Source organism: Biomphalaria glabrata, chromosome 12 (assembly GCF_947242115.1).
Source record: "Biomphalaria glabrata chromosome 12, xgBioGlab47.1, whole genome shotgun sequence".
Lineage (NCBI taxonomy): Eukaryota > Metazoa > Mollusca > Gastropoda > Planorbidae > Biomphalaria > Biomphalaria glabrata.
The window spans coordinates 16,508,939-16,532,049 of record NC_074722.1 but is presented as its reverse complement, the minus strand read 5'-3'; the positions used below and the strand labels follow the sequence as shown (position 1 = coordinate 16,532,049).

Genomic DNA, 23,111 nt, shown 5'->3' with positions numbered 1-23,111 from the left:
AATGTGTGATACTGCTGAGTTTTAGCAAGCAATATAAAAATAATACCTTTTTAAAAACAAAGCTTATATTGCCACCATATCTCTCAGTATTGCAAGGTTTAGCTCCCCTTAGCTTAGTACGTTTTCTATATTAACTGATTGGTTAACTTGTTTTCATTGATTCCTATGTTGTCATGGACAATAATTGTGTCAACTTGATCCCAGCATGGAAAGTAGGAGAAAACTGTGTCCAAGATTCAGACAGACATTTCCAGTTGACATATAAGCTTTTACAAACAACTACTTTAAGTGTTGTTGAACTAAATAAGGTTAGGAGTGGATTCTTGATCTTCAAAAATATGTGGCCATTTGATGGGCTGAAATTCTAAATTTACTTCGAATTTATGAAAAAAGAGTTCTTATCACGTATTTTGTATGATTGCTATTCCTTATACTGGGTATAGGAATTTGATGTTACTCTTGATGTGTTGTTGTGTTTTTGTTTGTAATAGATTTTAAAAACAGCTTTGTTAATTATGTTTTAATTGTATTTTTATCCCTTAATGTAATCAAAGTTAGCTTTTATTTATGCATTTCTTATGCACTGTTAATGTCTGTAGATGTGTTTCTATTTGGTATGGCTGGTCTCAAATAGATCTGATAAGTTCAGTTGGCCCTAAGCTCTCTCTCCTTCTTCCCTTGTGTATGTCTGTATTGACCAGCCAGCTGTTGCACAAGACACTCAGGGATTAAGAAAATCAATACCATAATATCTCCTTATACTTTTTTTTATTATTTTCTCATTGTGGCTTCTGTTTTTGTTGTTGATTAAATATTAACCATAATGTTATCAGGGATATTCTCAAACTGTAGTCTGACAACTTCTAGATATTTTCAAAAGATACTTTTCTGTAGGATTGATTTAATGCCACACAATTTCTGTTGTTTTGTTTAAAAAGGTGGTTTGGATAGTGTTGTTTATATCTTGTCAGTGTTTTATTAATTTTTATTTTATTTTTAATCATTTAGTATTTTATTTGTTTTTATATCAACTCTGTCTGTCTGGTATAAAGTTTGTACGTATTTATCCCACACCCAATCTCAGATCAAGCTGAAATTGTGTACAATTATTTCATTTACCTAACAAAACAAGACTCAAAAAAATAATTGACCAATTAGTTAATTAATTATTGGTACTTAATTACTTTGTTTAGTATCAAACAAGGGAAAGAAATTGTACTTGATTTATGTAGTGGTATAAGCTGAATTAGTCCCCTTTATACTTTGTAGGTCTCTGTTTTAAAGTTTTTGATTAACAATAGATAACTTTAAACCTTCTATTTTAATAAGTACTTTCCAGGCACATTGGTTATGTGTTGGCTTGAGGTGGCTAAGGAAACTTGAGCCCTCGTGTTCGAATACAGGTCGTTCATCTTTTTTTTTTATTTTAATTTATTTAAAAAGTGATCATGGTAACATTTACCCAGATAGCCCTTTATTTCTCTCCACCCAATTTTCAAGCAGGTCCATACAAGCGATAGACCTAAAAGCATAAAATAGTGCTAAACATAAAAATATTTCTAATCTCACATTTATTATTGTTAGTCTAGATCTATTCTAAATTTAATCACATGACTGATCCAGACTATTTGATCCAACTACGCTCAATATAAGCGTTGTTTCTTAAAAAAAATTTTTTTATATTTTCTTTTTTGTTACGTGGTTGTTTTTTTTGTTTTTTTAATTTATTTATGTTTTTGTTCATAGTGAAACTATAAATATATTTAGTTAGAATTGAGTATGAACATTTTTCTTGACTCTATAACAAAGATGTTGTTCTGGGAACATTTCAAGACAATGGTGGTGCCATGTTCTGGAACATTGCCAGCAAGATGCCTCTCCAGGCCCACCCTATTGTGTGCTGGAAGTTTCTTCAGGTGATACACAAGCTGATGAGAGATGGGCACCCCAATGTGAGTGCAATGATTTGTTCCTTCTTTGTAAACCATGAACTGCTGAGGTCCCTTACTCACTCAGGACAAGAAAATTATGAAAGCCTTAAATCCTGAAATACTCTAGAATAATAGTATACCTAAAAAGATAAGTACTTGACATAAAATTGAAATATTAAGTATTTGTCCAACTTTCGCTCTAAATCCAAATAGTCCAATACATTTCTATACAGCCAAGCCTTCATCTATAACAGTAGTCTGAAATTCTTTGTCCCAAACAGTTGATCTTTGTTCTGCTTACTCGAATGCAGGTTCAGATATTTATTATTTACTGTGTTGAAAGCTAGACTTGCATAAAGCATCATCATGTGTAGCTGTGACTATACATTCTCTCTGACAACCTCTGGTAATTAGATAAATAATAAGATCCTAATACACTATGCATACATGATATTTTCTTCAAACAAAACATGAGATTACCACATATATAAAACTCATAGAAGAAGACTATTTCTTTTGAGCGGCTATTTAATATTCCTCTGGTCAAGAAGGCTTAAAAAACAAGTAAAATAAAATCACCTTGTCCATTTTGTCCATTAACAGATTGATTGTTTTTTTTTCAATTAACATTAAAAGAAAACTTTGGCCATCCACAATTGTGTGCTTTCTTCTGTAAGTTTGACCTTTGCACACAAAGACAAAGAAACTAAATACTACCTGATGTGTGTCTTTGACCTTTAAGCCTTTCCACATTTCATTTGACTCAGCCTAATAGACTTTTCACAATCAAGCTAATGAATGTGTCTAAATTTAGTTTTGGTATTTTCTTTGTTTCAGGTTGTGCAGGAATCCGTGAGACATGGGTCACTTATCAGAGACCTGGGCAAATTATGGGTAGGTCAAAGAAGTTGTGGGAATTAGGTACAGACAAATATTCTGACATTTGTTTTTTAATATCATAGAAGAAGGAAATATTTTGTAATATGAATGCTTACCTAGCTTCAAATGGAAGTGACAAAATCAAATGTGATTTATCATTGTATTGGCCAGATAATACCAGTTAGAATCCTTTTCCAAAACATTTCCTGAAAGATTTTTCCATTTTATATAAATGTGTGCAATGTGTCAGTCTATATTTTTAAGGGCCCTGATTGATCTACCTACTCACTTATCACTAATTCTCCTACTTACCATGGATGAAAAAATATGACAATTTCACCAGTTATCATTTGATCATGATTGAAACCATAGCGGTTAGATTTACCCTCGGGGTGAAGCAATGAAATGGGTTGGGAGAGAAAAATGAGATAAGAGTTCATAGGCTAGAAGTGATTTAAAGTGGGCCATTCCAATTAGTTGTTACATATTGTAATATCTGTCCGGCAACTCAAAGCCTAGGGAACAATGAAAATAATTCAAAATATACATTTAATAAGCAGATTACAGAACAAGGGAAGACATAGCCATAGACTGTACTACTTGAAGAGAGATATTGACCAAGAAAGCTATGGACAGCAAAAAAACATGGACCTCAGCTCTGGAAGAAAAGTGTGTCATACGAAAAAATGTCTGGCTCCTCTACCACCAAATGCAAAATCCACCTTAACCTAATATATGGACTGGAGTGTCTCTCCAAATAGGGCTTCACAGTCATATGAAAAAGTGTTCTACGAGAACCATGAAGGAGGCCAACAAAAAAAAAAAGCAGAATATCAACAACCATCCATAATAACACACAGTTCTCTCTTCATTTCACCATCCATTCATGTAGTCTCTTTTTAGTGTGCTGGTGCACAGCCTTAGACCCACTACAGAACAGGGTTATTGCAATATACTAGAGTACACTGGCCAAAGGAGCGGGGAGATCGTTGAAATGTGGGCACTTTTTATTGAAATTGCAAAAAAATAAAGGTGGAGGGAACGACCAAAGTATTATGGGAGTATTTGGAGGAGGTAATAAGAAAAAGGTCCTAGAGCCTAAGAAATATTTTGAATAAGGACTGAAAATCAGAAGAATAGTCAGAGAGTGTAAATAACAGTAGACCCTATTGGTTAAGGAGGAGAGTTGTGGGGGTGCAGAGAAGTGATGCTCAAATTTACAGGCTGGTCCAATTTAATGTTTTAGATAGTAGAATTAGCTGGCCAAAGGAATGTACTGGGAAGCGTTTAACTTTATATCATTGCATTGTTAAAAGTTGAAAAAATTGAAGAGGGTTCATGGCAGAATTACTACTACTAATACTACTATTTTTCATTTACATAAATGATTTACCAAAAATTGCATTACTTCAGAAACAAAAGTCAGATTATTTGCAGACGATTGCATAATATATAGAACAATAAAAACAACACAAGACACAGATATTTTACAAAGAGAATTAGATGAATTACAGAAATGGGAATCAAATTATTGAAATTGGAGCATGTCTTTCCACCCAGAAAAATGTCAGTTGTTAAGAGTAACAAAAAAACTAAAACAAATTAATTCCACTTATCTTATTCATGTCAAACCAGTAACACAGACTAAAAACGCAAAATACCTAGGTGTTATAATAAATGAAAAACTGTCATGGAATCCACATATTGATGAAACTACAAAAAAATCAAACAAAGCATTAGGATTTATTAAAAGAAATTTCTATAAATCAAATAAGAACATAAAACTAAAATGTTATTTAACCTTGGTTAGGCCAATAATAGAATATGCATCCTCCGTTTGGGACCCCTCAACTCAAGAAAACATTAAAAAACTGGAACAGACACAAAATAGAGCAGTGAGATTCATAACAAACGAATATTCACATTTGTCTAGAGTAACACCTTTAGTAAAATCACTAAATTTAGAAAGCCATCAGGACAGAAGGCTCAAAAGTAAAGTAGCAAGCATACATAAAACACTGAATCATAATCTTCAAATACAAAAACAAAATTTAATAAAATACTCTGAAAGACACAAAGATAAAGGCACATTCCTTGTCCCATATGCTAGGACAAATTTGTATAAACACTCCTTCTTCCCTAGTGCTATTAGAGCATGGAATGGGTTGCCTGAGCTAGCCAGGAAAACCAGTGACTTGGCTGAATTTAAGTCATTGGTTAATATGCATGACTAAATGCATGACGCGTAGGACGTAATCATCTTCTTTTTTGAAGTAACATCTGTATTATATAAGATATGATAAGAATTAACAATATATAGCCTGAGAATAAATAAACAGGCAAAACCGGTGGGTTATGCTAGCATCTAATATTTGTAGGATCAATTACATACTTTATTTTTAAATAGAATGTATTATTAATTAAATTATAGATATATTTATGCTATTTATTTATGTATTTTATGCTTGTAACAGCAAAATCCAAAAAAAGAAAGGGCAAATAGAAACATCTTTTATATATATACATTTGATACATTTTTTAATGTAGGATAATATTTATTTATCACAACATTAATCTTTTATATTTTTGTTTGTTTTTGTATTAACAAATACTAATAATAATTTACCAATTAAAATAATTTTCAATTCTTGATGCACTAAGTTCAGCTAATTTGTCCTACTTGCTTACTACTTTAGGGTCATTTAAAAGATGGTTATGGCAAGTTGATAGCCTCTTATTGTCGACTCATTCTCCAAAAATTTAAATATCACAAAAAGGTAAGAATCTTATTCAGACAATAAAATGTCTCTAAGTGACTGCATGTATCATTAATAAAGCCAATTAATACCGTTATAATACAAGTGTGTTCTGAGTGATTTCATTATCCATTAAAATGTCCAGGTATGATTCTATTTTTTCATCAGATTTCTTTCTGTTCATGAAGTCAAAGTTCACTGTAACTAGATTCAGTTAAAAGATTGTCTTTTATCTCTGTTTTTAGTACATTTTTTTCTGACCAGCCTTGATGCTTAAACTTAATTTACAATCATCTCCTACCATAATGCGTGCCTGCTTGTGTGTTATGCGTTTTGAATCGTCAATCTATGCTCTCAAAGATTCTTGGTTCAAACCCTACCCACTGCCATGCAAAACATTTTACAAACGTAACGAAGAAGTCAGCATGATCCCTAGATATTCAATAATATAAACCTTTATAGTTGTCTTATTTGTTTCAATAAGTAAACAGTTTGTCAACTCTTTTTGTTTTCTGCAGGCTTGTGTAAATGGTTTACTAAAATCTTATTCTCTCCAGCTATTCCTTGTTGCTATGTTCTCTTTTTTCATCTGAAGTAAGCTTATCTATCGGATGTTCTTAGAATTACTTACAATCTGCACTTTACCCTGCAAAAAAATATAATATAATAAATATAAAAAATATATAAAAAATAAAATATAATAACCACCTCATATAATATAAATGCTATTGCCAGAACATTATTTGTTGTTTGTTTCGTTAATGAAGAGGTAAGGTGAAATTGTTCTACTAGATAAAGATGTTTTTCAAAAACATTACCCATGTCATTATTCTACCGACAATGCTCTTGACATTATCCTCAGTAAACAACAGCTTCATCTGCATCAAATGTAGTAAAATATGTAGGTCAGAGTTTGGGCTTCACAGCTGACATATTTAATCAGCAGAATGCATATGATTTTAAACAAATTAACCTCCCAAAAAATTGAATATTAGAATCTTTTTTCTCATTGGGTAAGATGGCTTTGTAACTGAAGCCTTTGAGTTTGAATCTGGTTAAAAACTGAAATATTTTATTCACAATTGTTTGCATTAGTATGACTGTGTTCCCAGAAAATTTACCCAGCCCTTGTGGAACCTGACATTAGTACAAGAATAATGTTGCTTATCCCAGCCATAGGACGATCATGGTAACTGATGGCCAAAGAAACTGATAATAGTTACATTGTCTGTCTCTTAGACTTAGACTTTACCCTTGCCTTGAATTGTTAAGGAATGATGTATCAAATGTAATATGAATTATATCTCTCTTTCAGTTTCCTAGTATTCCTGGGAACCTTATGATGACAGATGAACAGTATTACAAAGTTTGTGGAGCTGATGTTAATAATTAGTAAGTTCTATAATATCAACTATAATTGGGACATTTTATACACATTGCCAAACTTTTCCTCAAATATTATTGATCTTTTTAGTAGAAGTACCGACTATTTTCTTTCATTTGTTTCTCTGGGCGCCTCTTAGTCCACCCAGCTCTAATGGATGCCTGACATTAGTTGGGGAAAAGTAAAGGCGGTTGGTGGTTGTGCTGGCCACATGACACCCTCGTTAACCGTAGGCCACAGAAACAGATGAACATTACATCATCTGCCCTATAGACCACAAGGTCTGAAAGGGGAACTTTACTTTTTACTTCTAACTTTCTAAAAATAACATTTTTAAAAAGTCAAGCAAAGTTGTTTAGAACTAAGCAATTGTTTTTTTGTTTTATTTCCAGTTTTGAATTTTCCATTGATATGTTAGACTACATGGATGAGATTCTGTCTCTTCAACAAGCAGGTCAGTTGTTGACCATTGTGTGCTGGAACTCCCACTGATTTGCCCTCATGTTGATAGGAATGAAGTGCACAAATATTGATGCTCAAATGTCTTTTAGTTTGTGGGATTTGTCTGTTTCTCAAAGTTGTTTAATTAACTCAGAGTGGATGACCTAGAATTAATTAATTAATTAGAATTTCTAACATTAAGACATTTTTACTTTTGTTTGTTTTGTATAATAGATTGTTTTTTTCTATGTACTAGAAAAAGAAAAGCTTTTAATTAGTATATTTAGTTTTTATTAAGCCAATTAAATTTTCATCATAACATTATATCTTTAATTGTTCTAAATTTTGTTCATATCTCTAAACTTATTTATAAATATATATTTATATATATAAAGTAATAATGATTTTGTTTATTTACAGTGTTTAGCTCTTTAGACATGTCGCGTGCAAACTCAATGACAACCTCAGGGCAATGTCGATTAGCTCCCATCATTCTATGTATACTGGACTCATGTCAGCTCTACGACTATCTGGTCAAGTCACTGTTTCACCTGCACTCTAGTGAGTGGTGTTTTCTTTCTGTTTCTTTGGCTGCATCTTGCCTCACAAAACACTCAGAGACATGTAGGCATTTTGTTTTTCAGTTTCTTTGAGGAAACAGTCACAACTTTATATTCTAGCCTGCATTAAGCTTATCTTATGCATGATTTTTCATTCAAGCACTTCATTTGTTTGTTGCTGTCATATATATGTACACAAATCTTTATTTTTCAATAATTTATGGCCACATTGTTCTTATTCAACAATTTTGTCCCTCTCTTTTTTTATAGAGTAGCTCTTTCTCTTTCTTAGATAATTTCAGGTTAATTCATTATCCTACTATATACTTAGTCCATAATACTCTTCTTTATACTTAGTTCCTAATAAGAGAATACTTATTGTATATATCAATTATGGCATATTATTTCTAATGTTTTAGTGAGATATAATTGTGTAGCTGAATTTTAACCTGTCTGAAGTCAATAGTAAATTGAGTTGCGTATTACATACCTAGTCTAGTATTGAGCAATATTAGGCATTCTCCACTAATTTAGTTCTGTGTTTTTCAGTTCCTCCGCATAGTAAGTAATTATGTTTTTTTCACAACCCACTCATGAGGTCATGGGGTGAAGGTGAAATATCTAAGTGAAATCCTTTTTTTTTTTTTAATGCTACAAGATATACGGAAACTAAGCTTTGAATAGCAAAGAATCTAATAATTGCAGCACTGACTGATAAACACATTATGTGTTCAATTACAAAATAAAAAGTGCAGATTAATTAATTAATGTGTAGGTCTAGAAAATATTGTAAATTTAAACAATTATATGTTAATCAGTTAATCATTTACTTTTAGCCCTTTTTTTATCATATAATTATTATTAAAGTAATGTAATAAAATGCATTGACAGAATATTTCTGTATACAAAATAATACCATATTCTATTGAATCTTAAGCTGTGTCCAAATTTAAGGCTCACCTTACTTGTTGGGATTTAAGATCCACAATTAAAATTTAGATCCACAATTAAAATTAAGTTAAGAGTCGAGGCTGTCACATCCTGCAATGACAACAAAATAAAAAGATAGGCCATGACAAGAGGCAAAGGAGCTGAAATTAATACAAATCAACTTGGACCTCTTTTCACCGTGTGCTATTAAGCTTGCCTAACCAACAGCCACAACAAAGAATATTACTAGCCTTACAAAAAGGCAAGAGAAAAGTAAAGATGACATTTAGTGTTGACCATTCCAGTATCAGATGGTGGTTTAAACACAGGGCAGCAGAAGAAAATGATAGAAACAATGAAATAGTGAAAGAAGTACAAAGTCCAGTTAAAGTTATCAACTGTGGCATGTTAATAAATGACAGTTTTTGGTAAGCTACACCCAAATTTCAGATGCTAAAACCCCAACAAGTTTGGTTCTTAGATTCAATTGAATATGGTTGTGGAGAAACAAATCTTATAAAAGATAAAGGATAATATAGACTATTGCTAGCATAGTTCTTGCCTCCGACAGTTGAATAACCAAGCAAATTTACAACTGAAATATTTTGCATGCACAAAATTACTCTCTAAAGTTGGGTTAGAAAGATTTGAAGCATATGACCACTTTAAAAGCAAATGTTTACATTGAACACCATTGTTTGATCCCTAGTCTATTACATTGGACACCATTGTTTGATCCCTAGTCTATTCAAGGTGGAATTGTTATTGAAACAACTTGGCATTAGATATGCTTATACTACTTGATTTTTTTTTTATCAATTTTTCAAATAGCCAAGACTTTTTATGTGACTTTTTTTTTTTTGTTTCAATTTCACATTTATGCATGAATTTAAGTTTGTCTTGAATCAAATGATAGATCTATTTATGTTAGGGATACTGGGAAAATATTTTATGCTTGCATCCAAAATAAAAAGAAAGGGCAAATAGAAACATCTTTATATATATATATACATTTATGAAACTATTTAATGTAGGGCAATATTTATCACGACATTAATCTTTTATTTTGTTTGTTTGTGTTTGTATTAGCAAATACTAATAATAATTTGTCAATTAAATTAACAGAGTTCTCTTAGCTTCTAATATAAAAAAAAACAACTTATTAAATAATAATATTAAATGAACAGTATTTTTTTAACTAACAAATTTTATAGGAGTATACATCAAATTAGTTTGTTAAATTATATTGAAATTGAAGAAAATAATTTTTAAGACATGTTCTATGTTGTTTTTTAATATGTAGTATTGCAACGTTATATTCCAAAAACCAGTTATTCATTATACATTTTTAAAGTAGTAACTAGATGCTGGTAGCTCAATGTAGAGTGATTAGCAACTGAGTGAAATGTCTTGTGCTAGGATCTTGGATGTTTATACTACAGTGGGTTAGTGGTTTTGAAAGCTGAAAAAGAATTTATCAAATGTGGAAATGTAGCTTTTTATTCTGAGGCTGCAAAATGTTCCTATGACTTCAAAAATGCTTGAATCTCGAGTTATAATGCTTTTTATAAGCTGTCCTTTTATATTCTTTTGATAAATATTTTTCTTTTTAGGTTTACCGCCAGACACACTTTCAGGTCACAGAGACAGATTTCTTCAGTGTTATAAAAAGTAGGATATCACTTGATCACTTTGATCTAGTTACTTTATTTCTTTACTGCATGTTGTTATTTTGATTTTCTATTTTCTTTTAGTTATAATTATCTTTGTTGCTTACTCTTTTTCTTAGGTTAAAAGAGTTCTACTTTAAGTGCAGTAATCTTCAATATTTCAAACATCTAGTCCAAGTGCCCTCACTGCCAGATGTAAGTAAATTGAAAAATTTAAGAAGAATGAACCATACTTTGATAGGGAGGGGAGGGGGGGGGGGTATTTGTTCATTTTTAATCCTTTTTTTTTTTTCCCACTTTTCAGAATCCACCAAATTTTTTAGTAGCTTCTGATTTCACCAAACACATTAAGCCTGCAGCAGTAGTGAAAGAAGAAGAACCTGATGCAGATACAGATTCAGTGGATAACTTAGTAGATATGTCTATACCAGAAGTATGTCTTGTTGGCCTGGTGTTGTCTTGTCTAATAAGTCACTAATTTAAATGTTTTCTGCATGAGTACTTAATGTAACAAAAAAATGTAAAACTTCAAAGATAAATCAATGTTTAAGAATTTTTGTTTATATCTTCTTACTGATGAGTATGATTTAGTTAATTATATTTTTTATTGTGAAATTTGATACATTTACTTATTAGTGCTTGTAATTAATTGCTGTTGTGGTCTGTTTTTTTTTTCCTTTTGTTCCAGGTGCAGCCAGAGGTCAACAACAGGCCCCCAGAGCCTGATGAAAGGTAAGTTCACTAGGAACTTGACTTTGTAAGCAAGTGACTATCTTACATTTCGAAAGAAAGAAATATGCTTTCTATATATCAATAAATACTGGATAGGTGTCAAAGATTATATTAAATTAAATTATAATAAAAATATAGTTAAATTTAGTCTTATTCCCAATCTTTATAAAGCTATAAAATTGTTTATCAAGAAATCATTATTTCAGTAAATTTGTAGCACATATTTGCACTACCGATTTTCATTATAGTTTACTAAAGCATTGGTAATGGCAAAATAGAATTGATAGGTTATTTTATCATATATCTATCAATTCCATCCAAGGGAAATTTCTTTTGACAATAGTAGTGACAAGTGAAGAGTAAAATAAATGTGTAAATAACTGGCCGTCAACTCACAGGCCTTCTCAACACAAAATAAACAAAAGTTACACATTCAAAAATAGTATGGCACACCGTCCCAGTCATATATTATAAATAAATACACAATCTATCATCTCATTTGGGAACATCAGTGTAAAAAAAAACAACTAAGGTCTCAGGTCAACACTCGACCACTTTGGCCACTCTGGGGTCACAGGCTTCAGGTCAACACAGCCACTTTTAGCCAAAATAATGACTTGATGAACTATAAGCTTTAGAGAAACCTATAAGCTTCATGGGAACCCACTTATAGTCATCCATTTGGGAAAGTCTATCTGATGATTCAAAACAAATTTGAATCCATGAGAGACAAGGCTAGAAAATGTACCTAACATTTTAAAGAAATAAAAGACACTTGAAATGATTTATTAAGTCTTAACTCCATTGTAAAAGATTAGCCATAAGAGCAAGAAAACTCTTGATTTCATTGACTCAATTTGGTATTGATCTTTGGCTTTCAATAGGAAAATTGTTCCAAATGTATTACATAAAAGTTTTTATCGTTAGTAATTTGCACTTATCTTTATTCTGATATTTCCCTATATTGTAAATTGATTACTTTTATTTTATAAACAATTCTATTTCAACATTTACATATGCTATTTTATTCTAAAAGATATGTTCTAGGCAGTATTTCAAATGGGAATTTTTTTTTTGTGTTTTGGCAGAGATTTCATAATAGAAAGGTTGAAGAGAGAAATTCAGCATTTGAAAGAGGAGCTGGCCAGGGTGAAGGCTGATGACTTGAGGATCATGTCAGGCCTTAAGGAAGAGATTAGCAAGCTGGAGAAGATTCTCTCTGAGCTGAGGTATTCAGCCAACAAAACACTCAAAGTAAGGGGGAGAGGAAGGAGCACAGTTCCTCCACACAAATCATTTCAGAATAAATGAATGTCTATTCAAAAGAAATTCAAATGAATAAATATAACACAAAATTTAAAATTGAATGATTTTCAACTAATAATTGTCATCATTACACTTCAGAAAGAAATAAAAGTCTAAAAATATAGTATCATAGTAACAAAGACATACAGATACAAAACACTTTCCTTAATGAGCCATTGATTTTGATTGTCAAATCATTAAACTAGCTTCACTTTAAGACCCTCATTAGCTTGAATAACTGAAAACTTCAAAATGTTATAGAATGCAATGCTTCTTGAAATAAATATAATTAAATAGATTTCATGTTTCAAATGTTTGTCTTGTATTCCAGGAAAATGAGGATTTGAAAAAAGATGTGGAACAACTCAAGGCTGATGCTCTCTCAGCTTCCAAACTGCCTGAAGCAGAAAGTAAATGATAACTCATTTTTTGTAATACTTTAAAGTTGTTTTTTTGTTTTTGTTTTTCAAAATGTTTGTTTGTTTTTGTTCTTATGCTCATCAGGTTCTTTTTGTTTTCAAATTTGTTTTATTGAATTAAATTTAACAGCTTAGGAATATCGCCATGAAACTTTTCTAAGATTTGAAAATAGAACAAAACATTTCCAAAGAGCAGTGTTACAATGCCCTAATGTTCTGTTTGTTTTTCACCTCCAGAACACGCCAAAGCCAATGAAGAAAAATTCAAGAAGATGAAGAATGTCTACAGTAAACTGAGAGAAGAGCATGTGGCCCTATTGAGAAATGTGAGTGGTTAGTTTGGAATTGAAGTAGATATTTCTTGAATACAATTGACAATGTCTTTAAAAAAAAAAGTACATCTATCACAATGCTGTTAGAACTATAACATTAATGATGATGTGATGATCAAAAATTTATTTTTTTAAACTAGAATAAATGAGTGAAGTATTATGTTCCTTTTGATAGATATAAAGATAGTAATTGAACAAAGTCAAAGAAACTATACTTTTTTTGATTTGGAAATATATTGGTTTCTACTTAAATTAGAACTTTGATGTAAATTAGATCAGATTTGACTCCATAACTGAATTTCCTGGTTTCAGTTTTTAAATAATCAGCTTAATTTTTGCAGCACTGCAGTATTTTATTAATACTTTTTTTTGTTATTTAAATGAAATATTTAAAGTTGAATAATTATGTTGATTAATAATTTTGTTATTTTCAAACTTATTTTATTTGAAAGTTGAAATATTTGGTCTCTATATGAAAACCCAATGCCTCAAGAGAATGTATGACAGTTGTTTTTGTATTTTTTTTTTTCTGTATCAATATTGCGTATGTAAAGAAGTTTAAAAACAAAACATTAAGTGATGATACATTGTTTTCAACTATTGTTTTGGCATTGATTGTAGACCAAAGTTTAATTCAAACATTTCAACAGTTGGAATTTAAAATAGAACTAAAATGAGTTTTCAAGATTTTTAAGTTGTTTGAGGTCCAGAAGCACCATAGTTGCTAGCTTGGCTTGTTTAAAAGCCTGAAACTGGTAAGAACATTGGTTTAAAAAATAAAGAGAGATCAAGTGCAGTAGAGAGAACTGGCACAATAACTTATTACATGAGGATGATGGATATTTAAACTGTTGCCTATCCTTTTATTTCTTAAGGAAAGAGAAGGGGGCATTCATAGAGGCATCAATCCTGACTCCTTCACAACCATTTATTTATCAGTCTTGAACTTTTCTTAGAGAATCTACAAGAAAAAAGACCAAAATCTTTTTCTCTGTTCATTATTGATTTCATAATGCATCTTGTTAGATAGTTTCCTGTAGATTATTGCAACATTTCACACATTATAGAGTCTAGTGTCCAAGCTTTTAGGTCTTGATATTGCTGAGAATTGCTAATGGCCCCTTGACCTTATTTCTCAACATTTTTCTAATCATCTTTGAAATTTAGAACCTTTAAGTGGGTAGCTATTTAGTTTACACTTTGGCCAGTTTCTGTATCATTCAAGTTTCACTGTGTACCTCACTCTGTATCAGTTATCAGACTTTTATTCCTGTACCTCCTCAGCCAGTTTCTATATCATTCAAGTTTCACTGTGTACTTCACTCTGTATCAGTTATCAGACTTTTATTCCTGTACCTCCTCAGCCAGTTTCTGTATCATTCAAGTTTCACTGTGTACTTCACTCTGTATCAGTTATCAAACTTTTATTCCTGTACCTCCTCAGCATGACAGTCTAACTAAACAACTGGCCACAGAGAAGAAAACTTTAGAAGAAAAAGATCAGATCATCAAGGTGAGTTCTGACTATTTCTTTGTTTTTAAGTAATAGAGCTTGACAATTGAAACAATTTCAATTCTAGTTGAATTGGGCTGAGTGGTGAAGCATTTGGCTTCTGAACCCAGAGTACTCGAGTTTGAATCCTAATGAAAACAGGGATTATGGGAATTTAAGGACATTCATGAGTCCACCCTACTCTAATGGGTACATGACATTAGTTGGGGAAAGTAAATACAGATTTTGTTTAGGCCACATGACTCCTTCATTAACTGTTGGTCATAGGAACAGAAGACCTTTACATCATTGCAAGGTCTGAAAGGGGTACTTGACTATTACTTAAATTCTAATTGATAGGTATTTCATATATATGAATTTTTTTGATGCTACATAAATACATTTCAAAATTTGTTTTTGCAACTACCTAAAGAACATCTAGACCTTTTTTCTGTTACCAACAAAGAAAATGTTTTTATTATATTAAGTTTTAAATAGTCTGTTCATGAATACATACAGGGAATGGGATAATATGTACAGGGATGGGGTATATGTACAGGGATGGGGTAATATGTACAGGGATGGGGTAATATGTACATGGGATGAGGTAAAATGAAACCATCATGATTGATCCAAACCAAATGCTCTAAACATTGTTAACTAAATACATGATTTTATTTACTGCATTGACATTTTTTGTATGTCTCCATTGCATTTTGTTTTGCTGCTGCATGAAACTTTTTATTTGACACTGAGTTTGTTTGACCTCAACCTTTGTTTTCATAGATTGCATTAAGCTTAATTAATTTTTTTTTTAAACTAATTTTGTCCATTAGTTTAATTTACATTTAACAAGAAATTCCAGTTCATTCATACTATTTTATTTGTTCAGATTTATAGACTTATTTAAAAGACTATTTTCAAATATAGTAAAATCTGATTATACTGTAAAAGTATTTTACTTGTAGTCAAACCACATCATATCAACTATTATATTATATAATAATATTTTGTTATTAGTTATCTAAAAATTTACTGTCTCTGCGCTAAAGTAACAATTGTTCTTTTCAGTCAGTTACCACTGTGTTAATTCTAAGTAGTTTTGAGCATTTGATCTATAAATTGTTACTGGCAAACCTTATTTCTTCACTGAAATTAAAATAATAAGTACACCGGTTGAGACCTACATTCTGTATAGATTAAAGTACAAAAGGAGAAGCCTACATTAGTATACATAGGTTAAATTCTTATAGATTGCCAGAAACTAGTAAATGTTACAAAGTTTGTCTTCTTGGGAAGTACCATACCAGCAAATGCCAACCTAAATGGCGAGGTAAACATCCGTATGGTACATGCCAGTGCTGCTTTTGGCAGGCTTCGAGGATGAGTATCATGAGTGTGGCATTGGAGAGGACTCAGCATATCCACAAAACTAAAAGTATACAGGACTGTAGTGCACCCATCACTCATATGCATCAAAGTCCTGTACATTATATTCCTGCCACATCAAAAAGCTTAACTCCCTCCACTTTTGCTATCTAAGGAAAATTGATAAGGTGCATTGGTCTGACCTCATACCAGATACAGAAATCCTACAGTTGTTTAATATGAACAGTATCCATGTCACAGTAAAAAGTTCCTAATTTCAAAGGGTGGGACACGTATTCCTATTGCCAGACAATTGCCTTCCCAAACAACTTCTATAGTGGCCGCTGTGTGCAGGATAGCGCTCCCAACGGGGATCAATACAATTGCTATCCTAAGAGCGCCTTTAAGGAGTGTGATATTGACATTCACTGAAGCCATGAGATACGAAGCAAGGAGAGTGGCCAGCATGAAAGAGCGCCGAACCAACAAAAAGCTGATAGAAGAAGCAGGCCTATCTTCAGCTTGCCAAACCTACCCATGCAAGTATATGGCTGGCCTTTTAAACCGTGGATTGGACTTAAGAGTCATCTTTGTATACATAACAATTGAGAAATGTGCTCATCTTCTACCACAAAAGACAAAAGAGGAGCTCTATATATAATTAATACTTAAGGACAGACCAACATTTCAACACATTGGTTCAAATAATTAAAGTTATAATCATGAATGATCAAGAATGAATATATAAGGTCTTGTAGAGTTACCGATCTATATTCAGTCAAATTAAGTCTGCTCTGTTCATATTAGAAATTACAAGCTTTAAATTCCTTTAACTATCTTTTAATTTTTTCTGTGAATAAAAAAAAAAGTTAATAAATAACTTATTTAGAAACAGTGGTAGTCATCTGTAAATGAAAATAATAAATTTATAAATCTCTTATTTAGAAATAGTGGTAGTCATCTGTAAATGAAAATAATAAATTTATAAATCTCTTATTTAGAAATAGAGGTAGTCATCTGTATTTGAAAATAATAAGTTTATAAATCTCTTATTTAGAAATAGTAGTAGTCATCAGAGTAATACTTTCCATTTAATGGGCAGGGAGACTGTTGTGTTTTGTATGTATGACATGATACACTGTGAGGCATTGTCCCTCTTCTACATACACTGTTTTGTTGCACACCTTACACTGACAGGAGACCCAACTAGAACTTAACCGCATGCTGGAGGAAAAAAAGATGGTTCAAGACAATTTGGAGAAGTCTGCCAGTGAACTGGCCAATCAGTTATCAGAGGTCAGCAGCTACAATTCCAAGCTGGACAAACAGAAAGAGGTTCGACTGATACCCAACCTTATTATTTCTTATTTTTCTCTCTTAGTTTCCCTTAAGCAATAGTGGTTTCAGAGTAAGTATTGCAAGCTAGAGTACAAGTTGAGAGCAAGTTTAGTGTGAGTAATAACTCCATCGGAACCTTTGTTTCTCTCAAGCAAACTATTGAAAGCAAAATTAATTTTTAACACAAAAAAAGCTAATTTTGTTTGATTAACAATCACACCTGTGTCTTTGAGGTCTTTCACCAGGTAAGTCCTGATTAATATTTTAATGCTTGGCTGCATGAACTTTTTTTTTCTCAAATCAAATTGTGCATGTTAATTTCAGAATTGTTCTTTTAACACTGGCCTAGAGGTTGTTTCTTTTGCAGTGAGGTTTTGTTTTTTTGATTACAAGATTCTTTGGAGATTAAGTTTCTAAACTACAACTCCTGCCCAAAGATTTATTTTCTAAACTAGTCATTTTTAATCAACTGATTTTCTTATATATTTATTTTGTCTTTCTTTAATTTCAAAATTTTTGGTAAATAGCGTAAATACAAGTTTCAACGGACATACACAAATTTTTAATCAAAGACATTTCTAAAATGTCACTCCTTGTACCATGTAAAAATGCAGTTTGGTATAGTTGTATGTTATTCAGGTTTACTTTCAGTTAACAGCCCAAGTAACCTTTGAACTGAACTGTTTTTATCTTATATAAATGTTCAATCTTACTCTATTTTCTTGTTATGAAAGAAGTAAGTAAAGAGCCACATGTAGATCAAATGTTCAGATTTGTTTTGAACCTCTCTGCATCTTGTGAAACTACAAACTGTAGGCCTCTTAACACTCGCAGTGGAACAATCTCTGAAGCATGAGCCAGCCTGGGAATGCAAATGTTGTCTAACACAATTTTTTGGGCAGTATGGGCCTTTCAAACTAAAACAAATCTCTGGTTAAAATTCTTATATTTATCAGGCTTCAAGCCTTGAAGGCTTTTATGACAGCTGGCAAAAAAGTCAGGTAAGTTTGTATAGAAATAATAGTAGTGTAACAAAGGACCAAGGGAGGTAAGTCACTGTTATATTTTTTTTTCCATAGATTTTACTGATATTTCAAAAGTTTATTTGATAGACATTAACATTGTGTATATGTTTCTGCAATTTCATTGTAACTTTAATTTTACTTTGGTAAGCTTAAATTTGGTTTTGTTCCCTACCAGGATCTTGAGGCCAGACTTCGTTTGTTAGAAGAAGCCAAGAGAAAGTTAGAGTCTGACCTTGAGATTTCCAGCAGTCAGTTGACCTCTGTGACTAGCGAGCTCCAGGAGACCAAAGAGCTGGCCCAGGAGAAAGAACAGGAGCTGACTGATGCTAACGACACCCTGAAGATGCAGCTGGACCAGGCTAGAGTGGAGAAGGAGACTGTGGAGACAAGGCTAGGTGAGTGATTACTCAGAGCAGAAAGTTTAGATATACATTATTTTTTTTATTGTGCACATGATCAAGATAAAAATCCAAGAACAAAGTTTTTGTTGGGGACATTAAAACCTTACAAAAAGTGTTAAATATTTTCAACAATAAAACAATCTGAATAGAAGATGTAAGAAAGGCTTGATAAACATTATCATCTAAAATCCACCAGACCTTTTGTCCGCTGACTTTTATATGATACCATTTTTCAGCAGGGGGTCCACAGAAAGATGAAAATCTTATACAATTAAAATAACTTCTTCCCTATTATCTGATCTTATAATTTGAATGGTAATCAACTCACCCCTCGCTACTGTTTAATATGTCTATTATGTAGTATTCAATGATGACCTAAACTAAAGATTTGAAAACATTCTTCACTTGGATACTCCTAAATGGGTATTGAACCCTTTTGCATGTGAACAAACTCATATCCCAATCACAGATTCTTCTACTTCCTCTCCGTTCACATATATCTGTTGGAAGGTTCAGACTAGTAGTCCTATATTTGTGATGAAGTGTGCAGTGGTTTCCAGATTCCATATAGTTTTTGTTCGGGATATTGGGACCAGTGTCTTGTTCAGGCCTTTCAATAGAGTATGCAGTCTTGAAGGACATGGTCGACATTGTCTGGTAATGCTCCACAAGGGCAAATCTCACTATTTCCTTATTTATAGCTCCCGAAACATGTGTTGTGTCATTCTGCTGTGTCCAATTCTGAGACAAAATATTTGTTGGTCATGTTGGGACAGCTTGTAATAGGAATCTTTATTCTTGAGCTTTGTGTGAGAGCTGGTCCATTTTTCTTTCTTCCGGTTAGAGAGTGAATTTGGATTGTTTAGTCATTCTTCCATCTTTAGCAAATAGGTCTGCTTTTTCATTGCCTGCTATTTCAATGTGCCCTGTGATCCGTTGAAGAAATGTTACCTTGCCTTGTTGCTGGCATCAGGAAGACAATCTGGCTGTTTGACGTGCTTGGGTGGTTTATTAACATAATAGATGCTAGCATCATGTGAAAGATTGCACTCATCCTTAAAATCTTTGAAATCGAAGACATTGCCATTATTTTAGATGCTAGCTCTAGTGCTCCTCTTCTGCTCTGTGACTGTCCCAGAGATCACCAGTTGAAATTGACCAATCACAGATAAATCCATACTAATGTAAGAGCAGCTTATTAAAGTATTATCAAACAAGGAATTTAAACAATGTGTAAACAAGTATACCACAACTTCTGTTACAAAAACATATCCAAATGTATATCTTGCATTATAGGTCATTGTCAAGAAGTTGTTGACTGCCTTCCCGTCTTCTTATCTGGTACAACATTCATTCATTGCCATAATGAACATCATCATAAATAAAAAACTGACTCGAAATTTGTGCTCGTTGAGCCTGGCATAAATACACTCATAAAATCTAATCAACCTAATCATCCATCCACCCATTCCAGTGGTGCTACAGCCCATGGAGGGCTGTGCTGTGCTTCAACACATCCCTCCATTCAGATCTCTCCTGGGCCTTTTGTCTCCACGTCTGAACCCCAAGTTGTTTGAGATCTTATCAACCTAATCAACCAGTCATTCATATTTTTTTTTTTTTTTTATTAAACAAAAAGTTATCATCTCAATAAACACTCCTTCAACAAAATGTTGTTGTTTTTTTACATTTGTTACATATATGATATGCATTTATTTAGATTTTTCACTTAGGGGTCCATGGCAAGTTTTAAAGGGTCACCAGATCAAAAAATAATTAATACAGTTTAGCATTGAATAGTAAAGATCATTCATTGTTACAGTTTTGTTGCATTGGATAGTACAGATCATTCATTGATACAGTTTAGCATAGTAATAGTACAGGTCATTCAGTAATACAGTTTAGCATTGAATAGTACAGATCATTCATTGATACACAAGTTGGATAATTGACTTCATGAATTACACATTTTCTTTACTTGATTTCATTTATTTTATTACATTATTGAAATCAAATTGAAATCAAGTTTTCAGGTAATGAATTAGTGTTCTTTACAATACAAAAACAAGAACATGTGGATGAAAAAAAAGTACTTAAGTTCCCCCACATAACATTTGTATTACCACACATTGTACACACATTTCTTACAAACATATAAATAATTTTTTTTAATTTATTTTAGTAAATATCTACATCTACATTGTAAAGCTGAGAAATAACATCACATTCTTCGTATAAAATGTTACAAGTCTTTTTTTATCACCACCTTATCAGTTGTAGATTTCATGACTTACAATATTTATTAGTTGACCACCAATTAAAATGTGGAAAGCATTTAAATTTTTTGTACACTCATCATATAGATCTAGGGCTTGATCTCAAGTACCTGATACCTAAAAGTGTCAAATTTCATTTTAGACAATTGTGTTTTCAGGTGAAAGGTTGTCTGAGGCCCAGGGAAAATTGGCTTTAGTGGAGGTAGACAGGGACAGGCTGCAGGCAGAGCTAGACAAGCAAGTGTCCAGTTTGACCAGCAGGTGTCAGCAACTAGAATCTGAGAAAGTGGAACTAGAAGCCAACTTGAAGGCAGCCATGGATGCTTTGAGGAAACATTTCATTAGTAAGATTTGTTTCAAACTTAAATTCTCTGTGTAGTGAAGAGGTAATCTAGTTTTGTATTGAGGTCTTAGCATATTTTTTTGATAGTTGAGCTACTAGCCAGCCAGGCTTAAAACTAATGAAACATAATTCATTTCTACTATCCAGAAAAGTAATATTTGTATTTTGTATACCAATGCTTGTTGTTTTATTTGCCACAAACATATGCAATGGAAGTTGCCTGGGGTAAATACAATATTTCTTTGTTCATGTTTATTACCACTCCACTTGGTTCTTTATTTGTAACAGCAACTTCAAAAGGGAGGCTATTACTTTTAATCATAGTATCTCCTAGTGCCCAGCTCATATCTTTGTTTTAATTATCATGTTTTTTTTAAAAGACTAAAAGGCTTGTGTTATTGAATTCTCTGAGAGCCTTTTCATGTTGAAAGGGACAAGTTCATTTTGTGTTTAAGCATATTCTGTTATATAGATCTGGTTAAAAAAACAAAAACAGATAAATGTAAAGAAACTCTTTCAGACATTGCGCTCTATGGGGTAGATGCTGTAAAGGTCATCTGTTTCTGTGACCCACAGTTAAAGATGGTGTCATTTGGCCAGCACATTGACCAACTGCTTTTACTTTTCCCCGACTAATGTACCCATTAGAGTTGGGTGGACTTATTAAAAATCCTAAAATTCAAAATCCCAGTTTTAACCAGGATATAACTGATCTCTCGGCTTTACCATTAAGCCTCCCCCCCACCCCCCACCCATAAATCTGTTCTTAGCATTTAATTTTGTTTACTTTTTTTTTTCCTCAATCACAATGACCTAGGCTTCAGTTATTGTCAACAGTCCTCCAGTCCATCTTTTCCTGCCTTATTTAGCAAATTGTTTTTTTTTTCAAAGAAAGTGTTTGCCATTTTGTCACTAAACAACAGGTCGTAGTGTGAAAGAAGCAAGTGCCATGATACTTGATGCAATAGACCAGGGAGATAACCCAGCTTACACCTCCAGTACTTGTACAGCAGGTTGGTTTTTCAATCTGTTCACTTTACATGTTGACCTAAAAAAAAATTTTTTTTTTAATTGAACAGTTATAGTTTGGTATCAAATGCTTAGCATCTCATAAACATGGAACAAAGATTTGAACTTGCTCCCCATTGAGCGAAACAAACCTCATGTTTCACTAGATTCAAGAACTTTCTTAGCTTTCAAAACTTTAGTGTTCAAGTTTGTTATGTTCTCTTAAGTGCCTTAAGCTAAGATTTTGTTTGCTGACAGGGCTTTGTAAACTAAATTATTATTGTTATGAAACATCAGTATGTGACATGGGTGTTATGTAGTTTAATCCTTTCCACTTTCAGAGTATTTGATATCTCGAGCCACTCCAGTCTTGACTGGCCTTACCCGATTGGACAATGCAGCTGCTGCTTACAAGCTGGATCAAGCTGGTGGGTGGATAGTTTTTTTCTAGCTATACTTAGAACTTTTGGATGCCAGGTTGCTAACGCTGGGCTCAGATTGTTATGCAGATCATGTTTTTT

At 32.4% G+C, this 23,111-nt stretch overlaps 1 protein-coding gene across 5 annotated transcripts in view; it reads left to right on the top strand.

The window, feature by feature from the left end:
* The window catches only part of LOC106055975 (huntingtin-interacting protein 1-like), a 67,265-nt gene that overhangs the window by 25,091 nt on the left and 19,063 nt on the right, over positions 1-23,111 (top strand). For 3 of the 5 annotated variants that reach the window (XM_056007302.1, XM_056007304.1, XM_056007306.1), the window contains exons 3-22: positions 1,810-1,952; positions 2,769-2,825; positions 5,507-5,587; positions 6,882-6,958; positions 7,343-7,404; positions 7,812-7,952; positions 8,501-8,512; positions 10,495-10,552; positions 10,671-10,746; positions 10,856-10,984; positions 11,240-11,283; positions 12,372-12,537; positions 12,920-12,998; positions 13,245-13,333; positions 14,784-14,852; positions 17,397-17,534; positions 18,738-18,957; positions 21,398-21,583; positions 22,506-22,595; positions 22,932-23,018. In XM_056007302.1, coding sequence (XP_055863277.1) covers positions 1,810-1,952; positions 2,769-2,825; positions 5,507-5,587; positions 6,882-6,958; positions 7,343-7,404; positions 7,812-7,952; positions 8,501-8,512; positions 10,495-10,552; positions 10,671-10,746; positions 10,856-10,984; positions 11,240-11,283; positions 12,372-12,537; positions 12,920-12,998; positions 13,245-13,333; positions 14,784-14,852; positions 17,397-17,534; positions 18,738-18,957; positions 21,398-21,583; positions 22,506-22,595; positions 22,932-23,018 — 2,004 coding nt within the window. Of the gene's footprint in view, positions 1-1,809; positions 1,953-2,768; positions 2,826-5,506; positions 5,588-6,881; positions 6,959-7,342; positions 7,405-7,811; positions 7,953-8,500; positions 8,513-10,494; positions 10,553-10,670; positions 10,747-10,855; positions 10,985-11,239; positions 11,284-12,371; positions 12,538-12,919; positions 12,999-13,244; positions 13,334-14,783; positions 14,853-17,396; positions 17,535-18,493; positions 18,539-18,737; positions 18,958-21,397; positions 21,584-22,505; positions 22,596-22,931; positions 23,019-23,111 lie in introns of all 5 variants that reach the window. The other 2 variants (XM_056007305.1, XM_056007303.1) reach the window with 2 other exon arrangements.